General features: G+C 40.1%; 6 protein-coding genes, 1 non-coding gene and 1 pseudogene across 9 annotated transcripts; 6 read left to right on the forward strand and 2 right to left on the reverse strand.

Moving 5' to 3' along the window:
• The first annotated feature begins 86 nt into the window (after nucleotides 1-86).
• Nucleotides 87-159, forward strand: TRNAA-AGC. The gene has a single exon. It is a non-coding gene; the product is annotated as a tRNA-Ala (tRNA).
• A 138-nt stretch (nucleotides 160-297) lies between these two features.
• On the forward strand, nucleotides 298-3,097 carry LOC106295138 (1-aminocyclopropane-1-carboxylate oxidase homolog 1). Its single transcript, XM_013730944.1, has 3 exons — nucleotides 298-872; nucleotides 2,194-2,515; nucleotides 2,583-3,097. Exons 1-3 carry the CDS (start codon nucleotides 355-357, stop codon nucleotides 2,832-2,834), a joined length of 1,092 nt encoding a protein of 363 aa, XP_013586398.1. The 5' UTR covers nucleotides 298-354; the 3' UTR covers nucleotides 2,835-3,097.
• Nucleotides 3,069-5,142, forward strand: LOC106295137 (1-aminocyclopropane-1-carboxylate oxidase homolog 2-like). Its single transcript, XM_013730943.1, has 4 exons — nucleotides 3,069-3,659; nucleotides 3,906-4,227; nucleotides 4,310-4,720; nucleotides 4,941-5,142. Exons 1-3 carry the CDS (start codon nucleotides 3,130-3,132, stop codon nucleotides 4,562-4,564), a joined length of 1,107 nt encoding a protein of 368 aa, XP_013586397.1. The 5' UTR covers nucleotides 3,069-3,129; the 3' UTR covers nucleotides 4,565-4,720; nucleotides 4,941-5,142.
• Nucleotides 5,143-6,648: 1,506 nt separating this feature from the next.
• LOC106295140 lies at nucleotides 6,649-8,237 on the forward strand (annotated as a pseudogene).
• On the reverse strand, nucleotides 8,125-10,721 carry LOC106295139 (protein JASON). The gene is made up of 7 exons (XM_013730945.1): nucleotides 10,488-10,721; nucleotides 10,237-10,285; nucleotides 10,062-10,150; nucleotides 9,517-9,740; nucleotides 8,624-9,374; nucleotides 8,441-8,532; nucleotides 8,125-8,358 (listed from the first exon to the last, which is right to left on the reverse strand). The coding sequence occupies exons 1-7, from the start codon at nucleotides 10,617-10,619 to the stop codon at nucleotides 8,301-8,303; spliced, it is 1,395 nt and encodes a 464-aa protein (XP_013586399.1). The 5' UTR covers nucleotides 10,620-10,721; the 3' UTR covers nucleotides 8,125-8,300.
• Nucleotides 10,722-11,582: 861 nt separating this feature from the next.
• LOC106292472 (ATP-dependent RNA helicase DHX36) lies at nucleotides 11,583-17,882 on the forward strand. The gene is made up of 14 exons (XM_013728066.1): nucleotides 11,583-11,788; nucleotides 11,874-11,964; nucleotides 12,249-12,567; nucleotides 12,661-12,735; nucleotides 12,855-12,899; nucleotides 13,112-13,205; nucleotides 13,300-13,358; nucleotides 13,470-13,595; nucleotides 13,779-13,831; nucleotides 14,022-14,055; nucleotides 14,150-14,239; nucleotides 14,318-15,322; nucleotides 15,447-16,520; nucleotides 16,611-17,882. The coding sequence occupies exons 1-14, from the start codon at nucleotides 11,686-11,688 to the stop codon at nucleotides 17,547-17,549; spliced, it is 4,107 nt and encodes a 1,368-aa protein (XP_013583520.1). The 5' UTR covers nucleotides 11,583-11,685; the 3' UTR covers nucleotides 17,550-17,882.
• A 228-nt stretch (nucleotides 17,883-18,110) lies between these two features.
• On the forward strand, nucleotides 18,111-19,487 carry LOC106292482 (oxygen-evolving enhancer protein 2, chloroplastic). Its single transcript, XM_013728079.1, has 4 exons — nucleotides 18,111-18,444; nucleotides 18,551-18,783; nucleotides 18,877-18,927; nucleotides 19,056-19,487. The coding sequence occupies exons 1-4, from the start codon at nucleotides 18,198-18,200 to the stop codon at nucleotides 19,314-19,316; spliced, it is 792 nt and encodes a 263-aa protein (XP_013583533.1). The 5' UTR covers nucleotides 18,111-18,197; the 3' UTR covers nucleotides 19,317-19,487.
• LOC106292479 (PTI1-like tyrosine-protein kinase 1) lies at nucleotides 19,353-21,900 on the reverse strand. Of its 3 annotated transcripts, none has more exons than XM_013728076.1 (8): nucleotides 21,731-21,900; nucleotides 21,164-21,266; nucleotides 20,826-21,079; nucleotides 20,611-20,737; nucleotides 20,269-20,542; nucleotides 20,054-20,186; nucleotides 19,876-19,962; nucleotides 19,353-19,758 (listed from the first exon to the last, which is right to left on the reverse strand). In XM_013728076.1, the coding sequence occupies exons 2-8, from the start codon at nucleotides 21,258-21,260 to the stop codon at nucleotides 19,633-19,635; spliced, it is 1,098 nt and encodes a 365-aa protein (XP_013583530.1). In that variant the 5' UTR covers nucleotides 21,261-21,266; nucleotides 21,731-21,900; the 3' UTR covers nucleotides 19,353-19,632. The 3 variants fall into 3 exon arrangements, with proteins under 3 accessions (XP_013583530.1, XP_013583529.1, XP_013583531.1); XM_013728075.1 differs by having other exon boundaries at nucleotides 21,164-21,269; XM_013728077.1 differs by lacking the exon at nucleotides 21,731-21,900 and adding an exon at nucleotides 21,430-21,511 and having other exon boundaries at nucleotides 21,164-21,268.
• Nucleotides 21,901-21,974: the final 74 nt, after the last annotated feature.

A 21,974-nucleotide genomic window follows, 5' to 3' on the forward strand; every position in this document is an offset into this window, starting at 1 on the left:
GCCGTCCGGTTTAGAGTATCGGTTACCTAGAGGCCGGGTGTGAAACCGCTATAAAAGTATAAGTTTACAACAATACCAACAACAACGGGGATGTAGCTCAGATGGTAGAGCGCTCGCTTAGCATGCGAGAGGTACGGGGATCGATACCCCGCATCTCCATTTTTTAAATTTATGAAATTATCCGATTTTTTTTTATGTTTTTTTTCCTTGTTTCTCACGTGAATCACGTTTAATTTTCATTTTCAAACCTAACTTGATCGTTGACTTGGAACATTTCACAAGTGTTAACTTTAAAGAAGGAACTGTTAGTTTAATCTCGGCAATCAATATCTTTGCATAAACGAGAAAACAACAATGGAGTCATCGGCCACTGTTGCATTTGATCGTTCAGTTCAGCTAAAAGCTTTCGACGAGACCAAGATCGGCGTGAAAGGCCTTGTCGACGCCGGAATCTCAGAGATTCCCGCCATATTCCGTGCACCTCCGGCTACTATAACAACCCCAAAACCACCTTCTTCGTCGCAGTTCACCATCCCAACAATCGATCTCCAAGGAGGCGCGGACTCGATCTCGCGGCGGGATTTGTTGGTGGAGAAGATCGGAGACGCGGCTGAGAGATGGGGCTTCTTCCAGGTGATCAATCACGGTATCTCGCTAGATGTGCAGGAGAGGATGAAAAAAGGGGTTCGTGAGTTTCACGAGCAAGACCCGGAAGTGAGGAAAGGGTTCTACTCTAGAGATCCGAGTAGTAAGTTGGTTTACAGTAGCAACTTCGATCTGTATAGCTCACCGGCTGCTAACTGGAGGGATACACTCGGTTGTTATACGGCCCCAGATCCTCCTAGACCAGAAGACTTGCCAGCCGTTTGTGGGTATGGTTTTAAATATGTAACAAAACTTTGTTATAATCAATTACTAGATGATCACCCGCACGACCGTGCGGGTTTTCTTTAATAGTAAAATATTTTAGAATATGCAATATAATATATTAATAAATTAATAAAATTTGGTGTTATATATTATCTAATTTATAATAATATTTATGTGGCGTATAATATTATTATTATATTTTTTTTTTTGTAACAAAATTTATTTTGAAAACATTATTATGTAACAATACTGATTTACATAATTTTTGTTTTATTCTAAATTTGAAACATACGTGGAAACTAAATTAAGTTGAACCTACATAATAGAGAATTTGGTATATAGTTATTAATTAAACCAATTTAGTATAGATGTTTAAATAATAAACCGAATTGTTTTTTAACTTAAGAGAATACACAGACGTTAATAATAGTAGAGTAAAATTTTATATATACGATATGAATAAAGATCAAATGTTTCGTGTATGAAAGAATGTGTAAATTAGTTGTATTACATAGTAAAAATATTTAAAGGTGAGACTTTTAATTGGTCTAAATTAAAAAATCACATATGAAATAAATTATTTTTTTTTTGCTAAATAGATAAAAAAATTTATTTTTTAATTAGAAATAGAAATGAATATTTATTTTTAAAAACCCTTTAAAATACTTCTTAAATTTAATTTTGAAAATTAAATCAATTTAAAATTGTTATTATCATTAAAATATTATTAAAAGTATTTTATATACTTTTTAATTTTTTTTACAATCAAACTAAACTAAAATTTAGTCTCTAATTCTACTTTTTGATAATTAAAATTTTAGTTAACTAATTTTGAAAATATATTTTAAAAAGATTCTAAAAGATATTTGAAAGATTTTGTTAGACATTTCTTTAAGATATTTATTAGTATTTCAAATAAAAATAAAGATATTAAAATATATTAAAATTAAGTTACGTAAAATTTAATAATTTTTTCAAGGATAATCCAAATAAAAAATCACACACGAAATAAGTCATGACTTCTATTTTAATAGAATAGATAATAATAAAAGAGTAACAATCAAATAGTGGATGATTTATTAACAAGAACATGTTTTATAGTCTGGTTTGTAATCTAGTCTAAGCATAAATCATTTGGTTTGTCATGATCGATTTTTATTGGATATCTAAATTGATTAACAGATCGATAACTTGATTTGAAACCAAAAAATTTAATTAAGAGATATTAGGAAGGAGATTAAAACCATAGTAAGCATATGTCTGAATATGTCTGCACCAAACGTGTGTCTTATGTTTATTTTCTTTGGTGGGAGATTTTGTTAGGGAGGTGATGATTGAATACTCAAAGGAAGTAATGAAAGTAGGTAAAATGCTTTTTGAGCTTCTCTCAGAAGCTCTAGGATTAAACACTAATCACCTCAAGGACATGGATTGCACCAACTCATTGCTGCTACTAGGCAATTATTACCCACCATGTCCTCAACCAGACCTTACTTTAGGCTTAACCAAACACTCAGACAACTCTTTTCTCACGGTTCTTCTTCAAGACCAAGTTGGAGGGCTACAAGTTCTCCATGATCAATACTGGGTTGATGTTCCTCCTGTCCCTGGAGCTCTTGTTGTCAACGTTGGAGACCTTCTCCAGGTTAACTAACTAACCTACACTTCTGAGCTTAATCAATGTTTTTAATCTTATTTAGCATTTTGTGCAGCTTATTACAAACGGCAAGTTCATAAGCGTGGAGCATCGGGTTTTGGCTAATAAAGCTGGACCGCGTATCTCAGTGGGGTGCTTCTTCAGTTCGTATTTGATGGCGAATCCTAGAGTTTATGGACCTATCAAAGAGCTTTTGTCTGAAGAAAACCCACCCATATATAGAGACACCACCATTACAGAGTATTCAAAGTTCTACAGATCCAAAGGTTTCGATGGTACCTCTGGATTACTATACCTCAAGATCTAAAGAATCCACGTTGAAGCACATGCACGTTTATGTTTAATAATGATGCTTACACTGTAATAACTTCTTGTTTAATAAGGCTGTGTTAGAGAGAGTGGGCCATAAACTGTCACAACCGGTTCATTTTCTATCAAACGCATTACAATATATTATCTATGGTCAGTGACTTTTATGTAGCAAGTGGTCACATGTCTATCAATGATATCTATAACCAGTGGTTCTGCTGTAAATCCAAGAAAAAAAAAACAATTTTTTCTTTTGTATCAGATTGTTCTATTTTTTCAACACAAAGAACTATATGGAGACGACCAAGATTGGTTCATTCGATCGTATCAGTGAGCTTAAAGCTTTCGACGAGACGAAGACAGGTGTTAAAGGACTCGTCGACGCAGGAATAACACAGCTTCCACGCATCTTCCACGACTCACCTTCCAACTTATCAAACCCCAAGCCGCCTTCCTCTGACTTGCTACATCTCACGACGATTCCGACGATAGATCTCGAAGGACGAGTCTTCGAGGACGAGACTAAGCGCAAGAATACAGTTGATGGGATTAGAGACGCAGCAGAGAAGTGGGGTTTCTTCCAGGTGATCAACCATGGCGTTTCACTCGATCTTTTGGAAAGGATGAAAGATGGAGTTCGAAGGTTTAACGAGCAAGCCCCTGAAGTGAAGAAACAATTCTACAGCCGAGATTTTAGGAGAGAGTTTGTGTATACAAGTAACTTCGATCTCTACACTTCATCAGCTGCTAGTTGGAGAGACACTTTCTCTTGTTACATGGCTCCAAATCCTCCCAAACCACAAGATCTTCCAGCTATTTGTAGGTACAATATGGCTTCATTTGCATTTTAACCTAACGATGAACCAGAGGTCATTAGCTCAACTGGGAAGGATCCTAACCATTGTGTCAGAGGTCCCCAGTTCTAGTCACCGATGGGACGAAACTAATATTACATGTTGTGGTTTCGTGCTTGGGGGATTACGGACTTAGTCCTTCAAAAAAAAAAACTAACGATGATTTGAAATTTGTGTAACCTCTCTATGTATTCATATGGTGGAAAGTGTTTCAGGGATGTAATGTTTGAATACTCAAAGCAAGCGATGAGTTTGGGAGAGTTTCTGTTTGAGCTTATATCAGAAGCTCTAGGGTTGAACCGTAATCACCTCAAGGAGATTGATTGCTCCAAGGGCTTGCGCATGCTTTGCCACTACTACCCACCATGTCCAGAGCCTGACCTAACTTTAGGCACCACTAAACACAGCGACATCGCTTTCCTTACTGTCCTCCTTCCGGATCAGATCGAAGGGCTTCAAGTTCTCCGTGAAGGGTACTGGTTCGATGTTCCTCATGTTCCCGGTGCACTCATCATCAACGTCGGAGACCTTCTGCAGGCAAGTTTCTGTTCACAATCAATGCCTTCTGCTCAGATTTGTCTCAGCTCGTAACAAAGTTGTTTTGGTTGGTCTGATGCAGCTTGTAACAAACGACAAGTTCATCAGTTCGGAGCATAGAGTCTTGGCCAACAGAGCTACAAAAGCCAGAGTCTCAGTCGCCTGTTTCTTCACAACCGGCATTAGACCGAATCCTAGAATTTACGGACCAATTAGAGAGCTAGTGTCTAAAGATAACCCTCCAAAGTACAGAGAGATCACAGTTATGGAGTTCGCTGCTCACCGCAGTGCCAAAGGACTTGACGGAACCTCTGATTTGCTCCATTTTAAAATATGAGGAGAACATTGTGAGCTTACTGTTTTTTTCTCACATATATTCAACATGGATATATGTAAATCATGTCTACGTTTGTAGATTATAATTACTTTGAGAAAATTATCAAAAGAGTGTTGAGGAAGGTTTATAAACAGTGATGTACGTTTTACTCTACAAAAATCTTAAGAGCATGATTATTGGGAGGTTCTTAGGGTGGAGTTCTTAGCGGAATATAAGAACTCGTCTCTTAACTTTTAACTAAAAAAGCTACGAACCGTGTCTTAAAACTCTTATTTAAGAGCCGGTTCTTAACTTTTTTAGTTAAAAGTTAAGAGACAGATTCTTATATTCCGTTAAGAACTCCACCTTAAGAACCCTCCAATAATCCAGTTCTTATGAAGTTCAATAAAAGCCGGAAATAAGAGTATCTTCATTGCTCATGAATCATGATATCCGTACGTAAGTATCACTGTTCCGTACGAGGGCCAAGTTTCAGAAGGAAACTACCGAGCTTGGTTTTCACTCAATGTTGAATCTTCGATATGTCCTAGTCTTCTTTATTCTCCATCACTTCAAGTTTATGTAACATCCCGAATTGTGATATATGAAAAAACTTAAGAGAATTGATTTGACTACCTATGTTATTAAAGTTGACTTACCTTTTCCGTCAAACATCCGTTTAGAACTCCAGAGTTAAGCGTGTTTGGGCTGTAGTAGTGAAAGGATAAGTGATCTATCGAGAAGTGATTCGCGATAGCGTATGAGTAAGGTCAAAGCACGGGAATGGTCATGTGGTGATTGCAGAGTCAATAAACAATGATTTCGAGCCTTCAGAAAAATGGGCGTGGATGGCCCATTAGCCGTGAACTGTCGGGGCATTATAGTTTACTGCATCGCACACATTTTATAAGACGTGTGTCTCTTCTCCTAGGCTAGTTGAGATTTAAGGTTAGTACCTTCGAGGGAATAAACTAAGCATATGTCGGAATCTCTGTCTCTATTGTAAGAATTCAACAAATGAATAAAACGTGTCTTTGATGTTTTTGTTTTTTTGGTGGGAGATTTTGTTAGGGAGGTGATGATTGAATACTCAAAGGAAGTGATGAAAGTGGGTAAAATGCTATTAGAGCTTCTCTCAGAAGCTCTAGGGTTAAACACTAATCATCTTACAAGTTTCATGAGCTTCCAACTTAAAATCAATTGGCAGTAAATGACCCAAGTCTCTTATTACTCAAGTTCTTTACATATTTTCAATGTGTGATTTTCTCTCCAACATCACCTCAAGGACATGGACTGCACCAATTCATTGCTGCTGCTAGGCCATTATTACCCTCCGTGTCCTCAACCAGACCTGACTCTAGGCTTAACCAAACACTCAGACAACTCTTTTCTCACGGTTCTTCTTCAAGACCAAGTCGGAGGGCTACAAGTTCTCCATGACCAATACTGGATTGATGTTCCTCATGTCCCTGGAGCTCTTGTCGTCAACGTTGGAGACCTTATCCAGGTTAACTAACTAACTAACCTACACTTCTGACTTCTGAGCTTTTTTCTATTTTTTTGAAACACAAACTTCATTCATTCATTAAATACTTCAAGCAGTGTTAGGTGAGATCATTATGGCAAGCTCAGCAACCAGAGCCTGCTTAGCCAATGTATTTGCATCACAGTTTTTCTCACGAGAGATCCAAATAAATGAAATAAAATCAAATTAGTTCATAAGCGTGGAGCATCGTGTTTTGGCGAATGGAGCTGGACCGCGTATCTCAGTGGCGTGCTTCTTCAGTTCGTATTTGATGGCGAATCCACGAGTTTATTGACCAATCAAATAGATTTTGTCTGAACAAAAACCTCCATATATAGAGACACCACCATTACAGAGTATTCAAGTTCTACAGATCCAAAGGATTCGATGGTACCTCTGGATTATTATATCTCAAGATCTAAAGAATTTTTATGTTTAATAAGGATGCGTATAGGACTTTGGTTTCCCTGTAATAAAGTCTTGTTTAATTTAATTAAAAGCCAGCGGGCCAGAAACTGTCACAAACCGTCTATTTTCTATCAAACTTATTACAATCTATGGTCAGTGATTTTTTTGTAACAAGTGGTCACATGTCTATCGATGATGATAATCTATAACCAGTGGTTTGCTGTAAATCCAAGAAAATAAAATAAGTTTTTTTTTTCTGTATCATATTGTTCAGTTTTTTTTTCAGCGAACACTATGGAGACGACGAAGATTGCTGCATTGGATCGTATCAGTGAGCTTAAAGCTTTCGACGAGACAAAGACAGGTGTGAAAGGACTCGTCGACGCCGGAATAACACAGCTTCCACGCATCTTCCACGACTCACCTTCCAACTTAGCAAACCCCAAGTCGCCTTCCTCTGACTTGCTACATCTCGCGACGATCCCAACGATAGATCTCGAAGGAAGAGTCTTCGAGGACGAGACTAAGCGCAAGAATACGGTTGATGGGGTTAAAGACGCAGCAGAGAAATGGGGTTTCTTCCAGGTGGTCAACCAAGGCGTTTCACTCGATCTTCTCGAGAGGATGAAAGATGGAGTTCGAAGGTTTAACGAGCAAGCCCCTGAAGTGAAGAAACAATACTACAGCCGAGATTTCAGGAGAGAGTTTGTGTATACAAGTAACTTCGATCTCTACAGTTCATCAGCTGCAAGTTGGAGAGACACTTTCTCTTGTTACATGGCTCCAAATCCTCCCAAACCACAGGACCTGCCAGAGATTTGTAGGTACATAGCTTCACTTTCTTTTAACCTGATGTTTTGGTTGTGTCATCTCTCTCTCTCTCTATTCATATGGTGAAAAGTGTTTTAGGGATGTTATGTTGGAATACTCAAAGCAAGCGATGAGTCTAGGGGAGTTTCTATTTGAGCTTCTATAAGAAGCTCTAGGTTGAACCCTAATCACCTCAAGGAGATTGATTGCTCCAAGGGCTTGCGCATGCTCTGCCATTACTACCCACCATGTCCAGAGCCTGACCTAACTTTAGGCGCAAGTAAACACAGTGACAGTTCTTTTCTTACCGTCCTCCTTCCGGATCAGATCGAAGGGCTTCAAGTTCTGCGTGAAGGGTACTGGTTTGATGTTCCTCATGTTCCTGGTGCACTCATCATCAACGTTGGAGACCTTCTCCAGGCAAGTTCTTGTTCACGATCAATGCCTTTTGCTCAGAATCTTCCTGTTGGTTCAAAGTTTTTATTTGTGGGCGGTTTGATGTATGCAGCTTATAACAAACGACAAGTTCATCAGTTCGGAGCATAGAGTCTTGGCCAACAGAGCTACAAAAGCCAGAGTCTCAGTCGCCTGTTTCTTCACAACCGGCATTAGACCGAATCCTAGAATTTACGGACCAATTAGAGAGCTTGTGTCTAAAGATAACCCTCCAAAGTACAGAGAGATCACAGTTATGGAGTTCGCTGCTCACCGCAGTGCCAAAGGACTTGACGGAACCTCTGATTTGCTCCATTTTAAAATATGGACATGGTCAGTTACCACATTATTATATCTCTGTTTGCAGATTATAATTACTTGAAAAAAATATCAAAAGAGTGCCTGAGATCCATAAACATCGCTTGTTTATACTTTTACTCTAAAAAAATCCCATACAGTTCAATAAAACCCGGAAATAAGAGTATCTTCATTGCTCATGAATCATGATATCCCTATGTAAGTATCACTGTTCTGTACGAGGGCCAAGTTTCAGAAGGAAACTGACGAGCTTGGTTTCACTCAATGCTGAGCCTGCGATATGTCCGAGTCTTCTTCATCCTCCATCACTTCAAGTTTCCTGCATCACATTCACACACATTTTATAAGTTGCTTCTCTGAGCCATTTTTTTCTAAATATAGTTGAAATTTACGGTTAGTACCTTCGAGGGAATAAACTCTGACCACCTTCTTCCGAGAGCACCTTCTCCAATCTCACCTCGAATGGTGTTGCATGCCAACTCACTTTCTGATCCTGCGTAAGATAAGAATGTAATAACTCATTATGTATATAGTTCCTGAACAGTATAGGAATCAAAAGAGCCTAGAAAGCAGATGAATAATACCTCCTTGTATTTGGTTGTCGTATTTGGGATCCCATTCCCATCCCACCATTTGGGTGAAACCTCAGTTTCCTCATCCTCATTCCAGTGAGCAGCAACCAATCCAATGATAGGCCTGTCACCTGGCGTTATGGCATTGACTCCAGGTGTCCTTTCGTTACAGCCTTTGTTGATCGGGTTTAGCCAAGGAGAAAAGCTTGCCTCAAACTTGGACAGTTTCTCATACGAGTTTTCTTCCACCTTCTCCCCATAAGTTGCTGAAGTGGGAGTTTCACCATCTATCTGCTCTTTGTAAGCCTGCCATTTAGCTTGTTCTAGGCTCCCATGTGAATCATCCTGTGCCTTATATATGGATGCGTTCTCCATTAGATTGGAAACTGAATGCACAAACTGTGACCTGATTCTAGGCCTTCTTCCCTTTCCTGCCGATTCCATGTTTGCAGGATATATGGTTCCGGGAGTTTGCATCTCGTCAGATAGCTTCAATGGGGTTGGATTAGGCGAGTTCAGTGCAAAACTAATTTTGCCACCCATCTGGGGTTTTCTTGAACTGCTGCTATTCTGGGAAGAATTAGAAGAGTAAGACTGTTCAAGATCACATTCAAACCGCACCGACTTTGTCTTTCCAGCTGTGAGCATTGGCCTGGCAGGTCTATCCAAGTCACCCTTGACTGCAGTGCTAATGCTTTCTACTTCATCAGCATCATTAAAAGCAGACGTGATCCTTGAATTGTCACGCACATCGATTACACAACTAATATGAAGAAAAGGAATGACGTTAGCATAGAAACCAGGCCACTTATAAAGAGACTATGCTAATTCTATTAAGAAATAAGCATAGCGCAAGAAGGCAAAATGTCTGTTTTAGTCAACAAAGATAACCTCTAGTGCTTTACCTGCTTGGTGTTTGCTCTGAAGTAAATGATGGTCTCCCCACATCTTCACAAGCTTTGATGGGGGTTGGAGATTCATCCACATGAAAACCGAGCGCCGAGCTACTGGAAATCCATGAGTGGAAATGGGAAGATCCAGAATGTTGAGGACTAGTCAGTTTTTGTGACGCTTTCCTAATTTCAATAGGCGTCTCCGGTATAGTGCCGCAAGCTTTAAGAAACCGCGCCTAGGGATTCCACAAGTAAAATAGATGGACAATCAGATTCTACTGATAAATGCAGAGAAAGGATTCTCTGAACTTCACCACAACAATTACTGACAGTTTCTGAAATAGAATCACTGCATTCTCATAAGAAACTCAACTATAGAAACAATAGCACACATTCTTCATAGAAACAAAGCTAAAGACGTCACAAAAAGCATAGACCACGTCTTCTCATTACGAAAGAAGAGCTGTTGTTATCAAAAGGCACAGATTCAAGATCGTCAAACAAGAAGTCATAAATAACCACATTATTAGAGGCAAGGCTTCTGATATTAACCATACCTCATCCTTTAGGCCTTTGTCAATATGTATAGAGTCCAAATCAAATCTTTCTTTGTCAAGGCAAGGCGAAGAAGAAGCTTCTGCTTTCTCTAAAAAATCAAGAACAAGCACCCTTCTATTAGCAAGAATTACACAAAAGCAAACCTGATCAAACAACATCAAAAAAGATCTTTACCTTCAGGTCGAAACAAGGCCGATAAATGATTCTGCGAGTCCTGACCTTTCTGAATATAATTATGAAAGAACCGATGTGTTAGTAAATGAAATTCTAGTCAAGAAAAGCAAAGATACAAAAAATCTCAGAAGCACTGTGGATCTATCCATGAAGGATCTATTTCATCTACTTTCACTGAAGCAGCTAGAATAAACAACCTAAACGGACTCGATCATGCAAGAGAAAAGATGCGAAAAGCGAGAGAGGATTACTTTGGATCGGTCGTCTCTGCCGCGGAAGCAGTAGAGAAAGCAAGCCATGACTCTACAAGCTGAACTTTTGATAAATCTGAGCACGAATCTGCACAATAGACTTAGGTTTCGCTTCATCAGCAGCCGTCTCATATCATTTAAGGGGCGAATCAGAGAGCGAGCAAGAGAAAGCTACAAAGCCTTTTTTTTTTTCAATTATGAGTGGATGATTTTCCCGAGAAACACGCAGAAAATGTGAGAGAGAGTGAGAGCCGTTTCTTTATAGTAATTTGAAAATCAAACGCTGCGAGGGAACTAATCAGGTGCGCGCGGGTCTTCCCCCATCACAAAATTAAAAAACGTATCAAGCAGACGCGTGGGGAAGATTAATTACCAGATTTGACTCTGCCACGTGTCGAGATATTGTACAGTATATATTGGATTCGACTAGGCCTCGGCATTTTAAGCGGAATCCAAAAATACAGGTTTGGATTCGGGTCCGGAGGATTCGGGTCCGGATCCATGTGTTGGGTCTTTTTCTTGGACCTATGGGTCTCGGTTCATATCCAGATTCTGCCCAAAATCCGATCGGGTACCCGAAGTATCTGCAAATTATTGTATATATTAGATATATTTGGGTGACTAGTTATACTTTTGGTATATTATATATTTTCAAGTTACGGGTTTGAATTTTCGGGTAAAATTTTAGATTTTCAGAAAATATAATTCGGGTATTCGGGTATTTTTTTGGTTTTGGTTTTTGATTTTGGGTAAATTTTTGGATATTTTTCTGAGTATTTTGCAGTTCTTCGGATATTTTTAGAATTTTTGGGTGTTTTTCGAGTTTTCGAGTCCAATTCTAGTATACTCGAACCGACCCGAAAGCGAAATATATCCGATAATTATAGATCCGAATCGATCCGGATCCGACTCCCACCCGTAGCCGATCTGAAAATTATAAGTACCGGGTTCAAATCTCCAATCCGGATGCCCATGCGACGCACTTCCGGTCATGGGCCTTTCAAAATAAATGGGCCGATGGGCCCAATCTCTTGTATGGAGTTTTTTTTCTTAAAATTAAAAAAAAAAATTAATTTAATGTCAAACCAGAAAAATAGGGTTTAAGGAAGGAGGCGGAGAGAAGAACGGAAAACGCCTCAAAGAGCAAAGCTCACACTGAGACTCGGTGCTTACTAGTGTCGATAGAAACTAATAATCGATGGGGAAGAAGATGAATAGAGATCAAAATACAGAACTCTCAGATTCCTCTCGGATTTGGGCCTCCAAGTTCCTCAAGGAGTTTCGCGCCTCCGGGAGAGATTGTGAGTTTACCTCTCTTCGATACGCAGAAACTCCAATGCTTTATTGTTTGTTTGATTGATTGACTCTCTAATTTCGTTTCTGTAGCTCACACATTTGATAACAGTCTCACGAACGACGTACGTGGCATTATCCATCAGATGTGCCGGAAGATGGGTATCCGATCGAAAAGTTCCGGGTGGGTCAGTCACATCAGTTTTTGTATTGGTTGTTGTTAGATTTACTTTATTTTTTCCTCTAAAATAGAATAATTCTATAACAGTGTTGGACTTTACTCCAATGTTAGTATGATTGAACAAAAAAATAAAAAAATTACTCTATATATAGAGTAAAAAATAAGTTTACATTATTATAGAGTAGAAAATAGAGTACCATTGGAGCATTTTTACTCTAAAGTCTATTTTTCCATGAGAGAGAGCTTATTAGTTACTGAGATTATTCTTTGGATTTTGTTTTGTGTAGGAAAGGGGATCAAAGGCGTCTTACGATTTTCAAACGTGCACCTCGCCCCTCTTCAGTTTCCGGGAGTGAGAAGAAGAAGCTCAAGCGTGTCTCGTTTCCACCGGAGGCGGAACCTATTCTTCAGGATTTGTTTACTCGCTATCCGCCTTGTGACGGAGATACTAGAGCGACGTCACTGGGCGTATATACTGGACATTTCGGGAGACAACGCAAGTGGAAAGATGACTTCTTTGGCAAACCTCAGATGAACAAAGATGATGTTCGAAACAAGGCGGCGTCTCTGAGTTCTAGATTGGCAAACGACAAAGATTTTCGGGAGGTGTTGGCATGGCAGTTTATATATATTTTCATTTTCATTTCTAACTTCTACTTATCTATACATAAATACTGATATATCCTTTGTATGTTACAGATCTTTGGAGCACGAACCAAGCTTCCCATCGCATCCTTTAGAGAGGCCATCACATCTGCAGTGGAATCTAATCAGGTTATTATTATATGTGGTTTTTAGATATGTTCTTCTATATCAGAGTTTGGAGTGTGATCAGTTGTGATTTCCACTGCTTTTGAAAAGAGTCTTTATTTATTGTTTAATTTGAAATGCAGGTTGTTCTTATTGCTGGTGAAACTGGTTGTGGCAAAACTACTCAGGTGCGTCTTTCCTCTTGTTGGCAGAGCCAAATATTTATGCTTGTAAAAGGAATTTGGATTTTAAGTGTTGCGGTATAAGAGTTTGTCGTGTGTGCATGCATGGACGTGTATTACAATATCGATTTTACTATTTACAATTACTAAGCGTTTTCGATTCAAAGAGCAGATTCGTTTATTTCACTTGTGAAGTTTCTCATTTGTTGATACTTTAGGTGCCTCAATATCTTCTAGACCATATGTGGTATAGTAAGCGAGAATCTTGCAAAATCATTTGCACCCAACCACGTCGTATCTCAGCTATTTCAGGTTTAGTATTTATATGATTCAACACCTATGGTGGTTTTAGCGTTGTTATTCTAATGCATGCCGTAGCTTAATGCCTTCTTTTACTATTTTGAAGTTTCTGAACGAATTTCTTGGGAAAGAGGTGAATCTATAGGGAACAACGTCGGCTACAAGGTATGGGGGCATATTTGTTTGACATAAACGTATCCATATGATAGAGATATTTTTAATTGGCTGCAGGAAAAATCCTCTCTCAATATATCATTCTTTATGACCCAAATCTAGGTGCGGCTGAACAGCAAAGGTGGAAGACAGTCATCAGTTGTTTTCTGTACGAATGGCATTCTGTTGAGGGTGCTTGTAGGCAAAGGCGGTGGTAGCTGTGTTCCTGATATAACTCACATTATTGTGGTAACACATTTTTGTTTGATTTATGATATGCTTTTCATGTGTTTTGTAAGCATGCTTTTCCTGGTTTCTCTCAGTCACTTTTGTCTGACTTCTTGTTTCTGTTTGTCATTTTAGGTTCTCGTTTTTGTATAAATTGATTTAGTAGTTGTCTTAATTATCAATAACCTGTATGTTAATATGTAGGATGAAATTCATGAAAGGGATTGCTACTCTGATTTCATGTTGGCCATTATAAGGTACAGTCTCTAGCCTTCTTAGAGTGCTCAGCTTGTCAAATTTCGGACCAAAAATTAAAATCGATATGTACACTTTAGTATAATCCTTTAATTGAATCTAAGTCATGAAAAAGAGAACTATCATGATATATTTCCTTTTCATTGGGGAGGCAGAACTCAGATCAATTTGTATTGGTTTTTTTTGTTGCAGGGACTTCCTTCCTTCAAATCCTCATCTCCGACTGGTTAGTTCAAATCCTTTACTTAAGACTCTTCTTCGTTTTACACTTTTGTGACATAGTTACTATAGAAGAATTTTTTTTTTTTCTGTGGGTACAGATTCTAATGAGTGCTACTCTTGATGCCGAGAGGTTTTCTGAATATTTCGGAGGTTGTCCGGTTGTCCAAGTGCCTGGATTCACTTATCCAGTTAGTTCCCCGCCATTCTCTCTCTAATCTGCTTTAGTATTATTGTATTGGAAATAATCTTCTTGGCCGTGTCTCTAGGTGAGAACCTTTTATCTGGAAGATGTGCTCTCTGTCCTGAAATCAGAGAAGAATCATCATCTAATTTCTGACGACTCGAGCATACCAGATGTCAAGCGTGATATTAAAGATGAAGATGAAGTTGCTTTAGACGAAGCAATTGAAATGGCGTGGACAAATGACGAGTTTGAAGCTCTCTTAGATCTGGTTTCCTCCGAAGGAAGTCATGAGGTTTACAATTACAGGCAATCATCAACCTGGCTAACACCACTTATGGTCTTTGCTGGAAAGGGCAGGGTTAACAATGTCTGTAAGCTCCTCGCACTTGGCGCTGACTGTAAGTTGAAGTCCAAGGAAGGTATGACAGCACTAGAATTGGCCGAAAAAGAGAAGCAATTTGAAGCTGCTCAAATAATCAGGGAACATACCGATAACGTCCAGTCCAATTCTCAGCAAGAACAAGTCTTACTTGATAAGTATATGGCGACAATCAATCCAGAAGAAGTAGACGTGGGTCTTATAGTGAATTTAATGAGGAAATTATGCCGCGACTCAGAAGCTGGTGCCGTTCTTGTTTTTCTACCTGGGTGGGAGGAAATAAGTAAAACGAAAGAGAGATTGCTTGCTAATCCTTATTTTGCAGATAGTGCTAAATACAACATCATATGTCTACACTCAAGGGTTCCGGTAGAGGAACAGAAGAGAGTTTTTAAACGTCCCCCTCAAGGTTGTCGCAAAATCGTGCTTGCAACAAATATTGCTGAATCAGCAGTCACTATCGATGATGTGGTTTATGTGATAGATAGTGGGCGGATGAAGGAAAAGAGCTATGATCCTTATAATGACGTGTCAACGCTAGAATCTTCTTGGGTTTCAAAAGCGAATGCAAAACAGCGGGAGGGTCGAGCAGGCCGGTGCCAACCTGGAATTTGTTATCATCTCTATTCTAAACTTCGGGCAGCCTCTTTACCTGAATATAGAATCCCTGAAGTTAGGAGGATGCCAGTAGATGAACTCTGCTTGCAGGTGCTGTTTCTTTCTATCGTTGAAATTTTCTATAATGTCTAATGCCAGTCGTGCATGGTTGCATCTTATCTGAAACTTTTTGCGTACTTGCATTCTAACTTATGTCCCTAACTAATGAGTTCAGGTTAAGATGCTGGATCCGAGTTGCAATGTAAATGATTTCCTCCAGAAATTGATGGACCCGCCTGTTGATCGAAGCATTGCAAATGCCTTAACCACCCTTAAAGACATTGGAGCATTGACACCACAAGAAGAGCTGACAGAACTTGGACAGAAATTTGGCCAGCTTCCAGTTCATCCTCGGATTTGCAAGATGCTTTATTTTGCCATATTAGTGAGTTGTCTGGACCCAGCACTTATTCTGGCATGTGCAGCCGACACCAAGGATCCATTTACCATGCCCTTGGAGCCGGGAGAAAGAAGAAAAGCTGTTGCCGCAAAACGTGAACTTGCGTCGCTTTATGGAGGCCACAGTGACCACCTTGCAATTGTTGCGGCTTTTCATTATTGGAAAGATGCAAAAAGAAATGGTCATTCTCAGGAGTTCTGTTCTCAGTACTTCGTCTCTCCAAATGCCATGAAGATGCTGGATAATATGCGTGACAAGCTTCAGGGGGAACTTGAAAGACATGGGCTCATTCCTAGAAATGACTCGAACTGTAATCTGAATGCTCACGATCCAGGCATTCTCCGTGCTGTTGTAGCAGTGGGATTGTACCCTATGGTGGGAAAAATGTGCCCACCTTCCATGAATAATAATAGAAGGTCACTAGTAGAGACCATTACGGGAGCCAAAGTTCGTGTGCTATCGCTTTCAAACATGTCCTCTAGGGAGGAGGATGAAGCTTTAATTGTTTTTGATGAGATCACTCGAGGAGATTGGGACGTGCACATAAGAGAAAGCACTACTCTTCGCACTATACCGTTGTTACTGTTTGCGGGAGAGATAGCTGTGGCTCCTACAGAGAGCTGTGATGCTGATAAGAGTGATGACGAGAAAGACAACGAAGAAGAAACTGTAGGAGATGTGATGGACATAGACAAAGTAGGTGGTAGGCCTGGAGATAAAATAATGCATGCACCGGAAAATTCAGTCAAGGTGGTAGTGGATCGGTGGCTGCCTTTCGAGATGACAGCTCTTGAAATTGCTCAAATTTACATCTTGAGAGAGCGACTAGTGGCATCCATTTTGTTCAAGGTAAGAGTAGTTATAATCACTGTGGTTGTAGATGTTCAACATTCAATTCAGCTATTGGCATCCTCCTCAACCTTAACTTTGCTTTTATAGGTAAAACATCCACAAGAAAATTTGCCGCCTCATCTCGGAGCTTCTATGTACGCAATAGCTTGTATTCTCTCATTTGATGGCCTCTCAAAACCTTCAGTTCCAACTGTTGATATGGAGCCTGTTGCTTCAGCGGTAGATGCAACAGGTCTCGGAGATGACCCAAACACTGCAATGGGAGAGAGCTTGTTTTCCAATCTCGCTGATGGGAATGAGCTACTTGACCTAGTCACTGCTCCGACAGAAGCTGATTCAGCAGTTAAAGAACCAGAGAAGAAGAGATCAAGGTCCAAAAAGCACAAATCAGCCAACATGGATTCGGTGAACATGGGAGCTGATTTAAGCACTGCTTCGGATGAAGCTGCTTCAGCAGTTGAGGAACCAGTGAAGAAGCGACGGAGGTCCAAAAAGCGGAGATCAGCCAAAAATTTGGATTTGGCTAGTGAGCAACCAGAGCTTAAGCTGGCCAAGGAATCGGATTTGGGTAACATGGAAGAGAGCTTGCCTTCCAATCCTGTTAATGGAAATGAGCTGCCTGACACAAACACTGTTCCGGCTGAAGATGCTTCAGCAGGTGAAGAACCAGAGAAGAAGCGATCAAGAAGTTCCAAAAAGCGAAAATCAGCCAAGAACTTGGATTTGGGGAACATGGAAGTGAAAGAGACTTTTGATCTAGCTAATAATGGGAATGATCAAACAGAACTTAAGCCAGCCAGCAAGGAGAAAGAGATCATCCCTGCGAATCATACCAATGGGAATGAGCAACCTGACCCTCAAATGGAATCTGCTTCAGCGGCTAGTGAACCGGAAAAGAAGCAATCAAGATCCAAAAGGCGCAAATTAGCGAACAGCTCAAGTTCGGGTAATAACACGGAAGAGAATGTGCCTTCCACTAATAATGGGAATGAACTTCTAAGCAGTGGTCTTACCGAAGCTGCATGAATGGGCAACCTGATCCAAACTCTGAAGTTGCATCAGTGTAGAACAACTAAAGGAAGCAAAGCCTAAAGTGTAAGCCATGGAGTTGGTTTTGACTCGCAAGGACAAAAGGCAGAAGAGAAGTGAGATGCCCATTCCACTTTGGTGTTTGAATGGCCCATTATTTATCTAGATTTTGAAATCTCAAAAGGTTTTGTTGTTCACGGTTACTTGTTTGGTTAGATGTGTTTGTAGGTTCTGCTTCTGAGCCAGTTAAGTACTTGCTACTCTTGTTGTTCAAACAGTTATCCAATATACTTTTCACATAAAATTAATGTTACATCGTTGTCGATTAAATGAGTGTAATTGGAAAAAGCTAAATCATTATTGACTAGTGTTTGCAGATAGAGGAATGATCTTGGAGTGGCTTCATAGTAAACAGAGACCGAGCGCTTATGAATCTGACGTGGAACAAGAACAAAGCGTATTGACACGTGGCACCTTACAAGACCTCAACAACCTTATCTGGACATCAAGAGAGAGATCCTCTAATATCCGAAACCAACCAATCATCTTCACTTTTGATGCATTATCACACTCGACAATCCTCAAAAACCACTTTCATCGCAACTCAGCCAGCCAGAGCTTAGGCGAGAGAGACAGAGACAGAAGATGGCGTACAGCGCGTGTTTCCTACATCAGAGCGCACTGGCCTCCTCCGCCGCTCGATCATCATCTTCCTCCTCATCCCAGCGCTACGTTTCACTCTCCAAACCCGTCCAGGTAGTGTGTAAAGCTCAACAGTCTCATGAAGACGATAATCCCGCCGTCTCTCGCCGTCTCGCCCTCACACTCCTCGTCGGCGCCGCCGCCGTTGGTTCCAAAGTGTCTCCTGCCGATGCCGCCTATGGTGAAGCTGGTAAAGAAACCAAAACCCGAAAAAACCTTTTAGATCATTTCATTTTCAGACCAGAATCTTGTAAACAAACTGTGGTTTTCTTGTCTCTTTTGGTCTTGGTTTGCAGCAAATGTGTTTGGGAAGCCAAAGAAAAACACAGACTTCACGCCATACAATGGAGATGGATTCCAAGTGCAGGTTCCAGCTAAATGGAACCCAAGCAGAGAGGTAGAGTATCCAGGACAAGTCCTTAGGTACGAAGACAACTTTGATGCTACTAGCAATCTCAATGTCATGGTCACTCCTACCGACAAGAAGTCCATCACTGATTACGGCTCTCCTGAAGAGTTCCTCTCTCAGGTCTCTTTCCTCACTTGACCACCTACATACATAATTGATGAATATCAAAATCAAAATAAATTGTGAGATTGAATGATCATTTCTATTTTTTAGGTCAACTACCTTCTTGGGAAACAAGCTTACTTCGGTGAGACTGCCTCCGAGGTAAAGTTTCCATGGGCTTTTGTTAGAGAATAGAATATGAGAATTAAACAAAGCTTAGAATCACCACTGCAACCTTGTCTGAATCTTGGATTAGTGAGTACATAACAGTTGGTGTCTTCTCCTTGCAGGGAGGCTTTGACAACAATGCAGTGGCAACAGCAAACATTCTGGAGACAAATGTTCAGGACGTTGGTGGGAAACCATACTACTACTTGTCCGTGTTGACAAGAACGGCCGATGGAGATGAAGGTGGTAAGCATCAGCTGATCACAGCCACCGTGAACGGAGGCAAGCTTTACATCTGCAAAGCACAAGCTGGAGACAAGAGGTGGTTCAAGGGAGCCAACAAATTTGTCGAGAAAGCAGCCACTTCTTTCAGTGTTGCTTGAATCAAAGCAACACAAACAGAACAATGCTCTGCTTTCTTTTTTTTTCATTTGTCTCTTGTAAAAAAATGGAAAATGAAACTAAGCTTTTGAGAAACTATCAAGATGATGATGATGCTATATCTTTGCTATAGACTAGCTTTATATGCTTGATCAAAAAAATTGAATTTGGTAGATTCATTTGTATAATCAATCATCAAATGAAACATATAATAATATAATCTTCATAGTTATCATCACTCACAAAACCAACTTCATTCATATATTGGTAATGGCAGTTATTACAGATTCTGATAGTTTGCAAAATGAAAGAAAAGATTCAAGAAGATGGAGCTGCTGCAGGTGGAGGAGGTTTGAGAAGAGGCTGTAGCGCCTTCACAACTATGCTCATATTTGGTCTAAATTCAGCTTCGTATTGCACACACAATGCCGCCACCGCTGCTAGCTGCAATTCGCACAATAAAAACAGATTTGTTTGATTTAATACCAAGTCTTTCAAATGTTCCAAGGCATCATGAAGAGAGAATGTGAGAAGAGAGAGAGAGAGAGAGGTAGTAGGTACCTTAGCAACTGCTTTTGGAGGGTAATCCGCTTGTAGCTTGGGATCAATGCACTCTTTGACTTTATCTTCACTGAGTCTTGGTGTCGCCTAATAATAGCCAATAACATGAAATGATAAGGCAGGACAACATATTATTTTTATTTTTTTTAAAGAAGAATGGTCCAGCGTATGCACTCACCCAGGTGACAAGACTCTGTTGACCACGAGGCATGTTATTATCAACTGGTTTCCTCCCTGTCAGAAGTTCTAGAAGTACAACCCCAAAGCTGTACACATCGCTCTTCTGAGTTAATTGCCCAGTCATTGCGTATCTGCACATGGGGAAAAGATTAGGTGCTTCTTAAGACATTTTATACGCACACAAAACCAATAATGGGTACAAGAAATATTTACTCTGGAGCATGATAACCAAAAGTTCCCAAGACTCTGGTAGAGTGAAGACGAGCAGCGTTATCAGGCGATTGGTTAGAGAGATTGAAATCAGCAATCTTTGGTTTGTAGTCTTCGAAAAGAAGAACATTGCTTGATCTAATGTCTCTGTGGATCACAGGAGGCTGAGACTTCTCATGAAGGTATTCCAAACCCCTAGCTGCCTCAACTGCTATTTTCACCCGCGTTGTCCAGTCAAGTGTTGGACCTGGCTGTGCCCCTTGAACTCCCTTCCTACCTGTAATCGGACAAAGCAGGGAGTATATTTAGCAAGAGAATCTTAGAGTCGAAGAAGGTTATTATTACCATGCAAGACGTCATGCAACGATCCCATAGTTGCAAACTCATAAGCAAGGACGCGGAGCTTTCCATCAACACAAAAACCAAGCAATTGAACGAGATTCTCATGCTTCAGTCTAGACACCATGGAGACCTAAGTATTAACGTAGCAAGTTGAAAGAAGATGTAGTCAACACACACTTTATGTAAAAAAAGATGAACATGAAAGAAGATCAAATAACCTGACTCAAGAACTCGGAATCTGATTCAGCTTCAGGTGCGGCATCAAGTTTCTTGAGAGCAACAGCAACACCATCATTCAATGTGCCGTAGTACACTCTTCCGTAAGAGCCTTCACCAATGAGGGACTTTGATCCGAAATTATCAGTCTTTTCCTTGACCTCGTCCAAAGACAAGGCAGGGACCTCGATGGGAAGAGGTTCCTTGCGCACCTCAGGCTTTGCAACAGCTGGTGGCTTTGGATTCTTGTGATTTGCTACATACATGCATGAACAAAACATCAAATAGAAAACCATTACATGTTAGAATCACACCATACAAAAGATGAAGGAAACATTACCATCAGAATGATGATGCTGGTGAGAGGATTTCAAATGTTCCTCTTCATGAGAGTCTTGAATTTGACAAGTACAGCACATCCACTTGCACATCCTCATCGTTTCCTCCTGAAAGAGATGAAGGAAACTGAATATGGATGAAATAAGGAGATAGGAGCAAGATGTATCTACTACTATCACATCCTCATCTATCATCTATGATACTTGTAAATAGAGATCACGATGAGTGAGCTAGCAACAATGCAATTTCCAAAATCTATCAAATATCAAAAAATTCTCAATCAAAGGCACATGATCCAGCAGCCACCTAATGCATTGATCTGAGCATCTGCATGCAAAATCAAAATCAAAATCAAAATCAAAAGAGCCTCCTCCTCCTCCTCTTGCCGCCTGCCTTAAGCAATAATCAAATATTGAGAATATGCACAACATTTTCACAAATCAGAAACAAAATCCGGATGAGGATCTGCTCAAACAACGCAAACGTAATCTAAGAGAAACGCAAAGGGAAGATAGATGCGTCGAGGATTAGAAAGCATGAATCTGGAGAGAGAGAGAGAATGCGTTACCTGTCTAACCTCCGTGCCTCACCAACAAAACTCGCTGTGTCCCTCTCAATCTCTCTAGGATTCGTTGCGTAACGATCGTGAAAGAGAGAGAGAGAGGCTTGATTGATGGAGACGACGAACGAGAAAAGAAAAGAGAGAAAAGCCTTTTTGTGGCGTTTATGCGTTTTCGTTTTCCCTTTTGCTTTTATTGAGAGCCTTAAAACGCGCCCTTTTCTCTTTCTCCTCGGTTTTGTTTGTTTGTTTC

Source organism: Brassica oleracea, chromosome C5, assembly GCF_000695525.1.
Source record: "Brassica oleracea var. oleracea cultivar TO1000 chromosome C5, BOL, whole genome shotgun sequence".
In the NCBI taxonomy this organism is placed as follows: Eukaryota; Viridiplantae; Streptophyta; class Magnoliopsida; order Brassicales; family Brassicaceae; genus Brassica; species Brassica oleracea.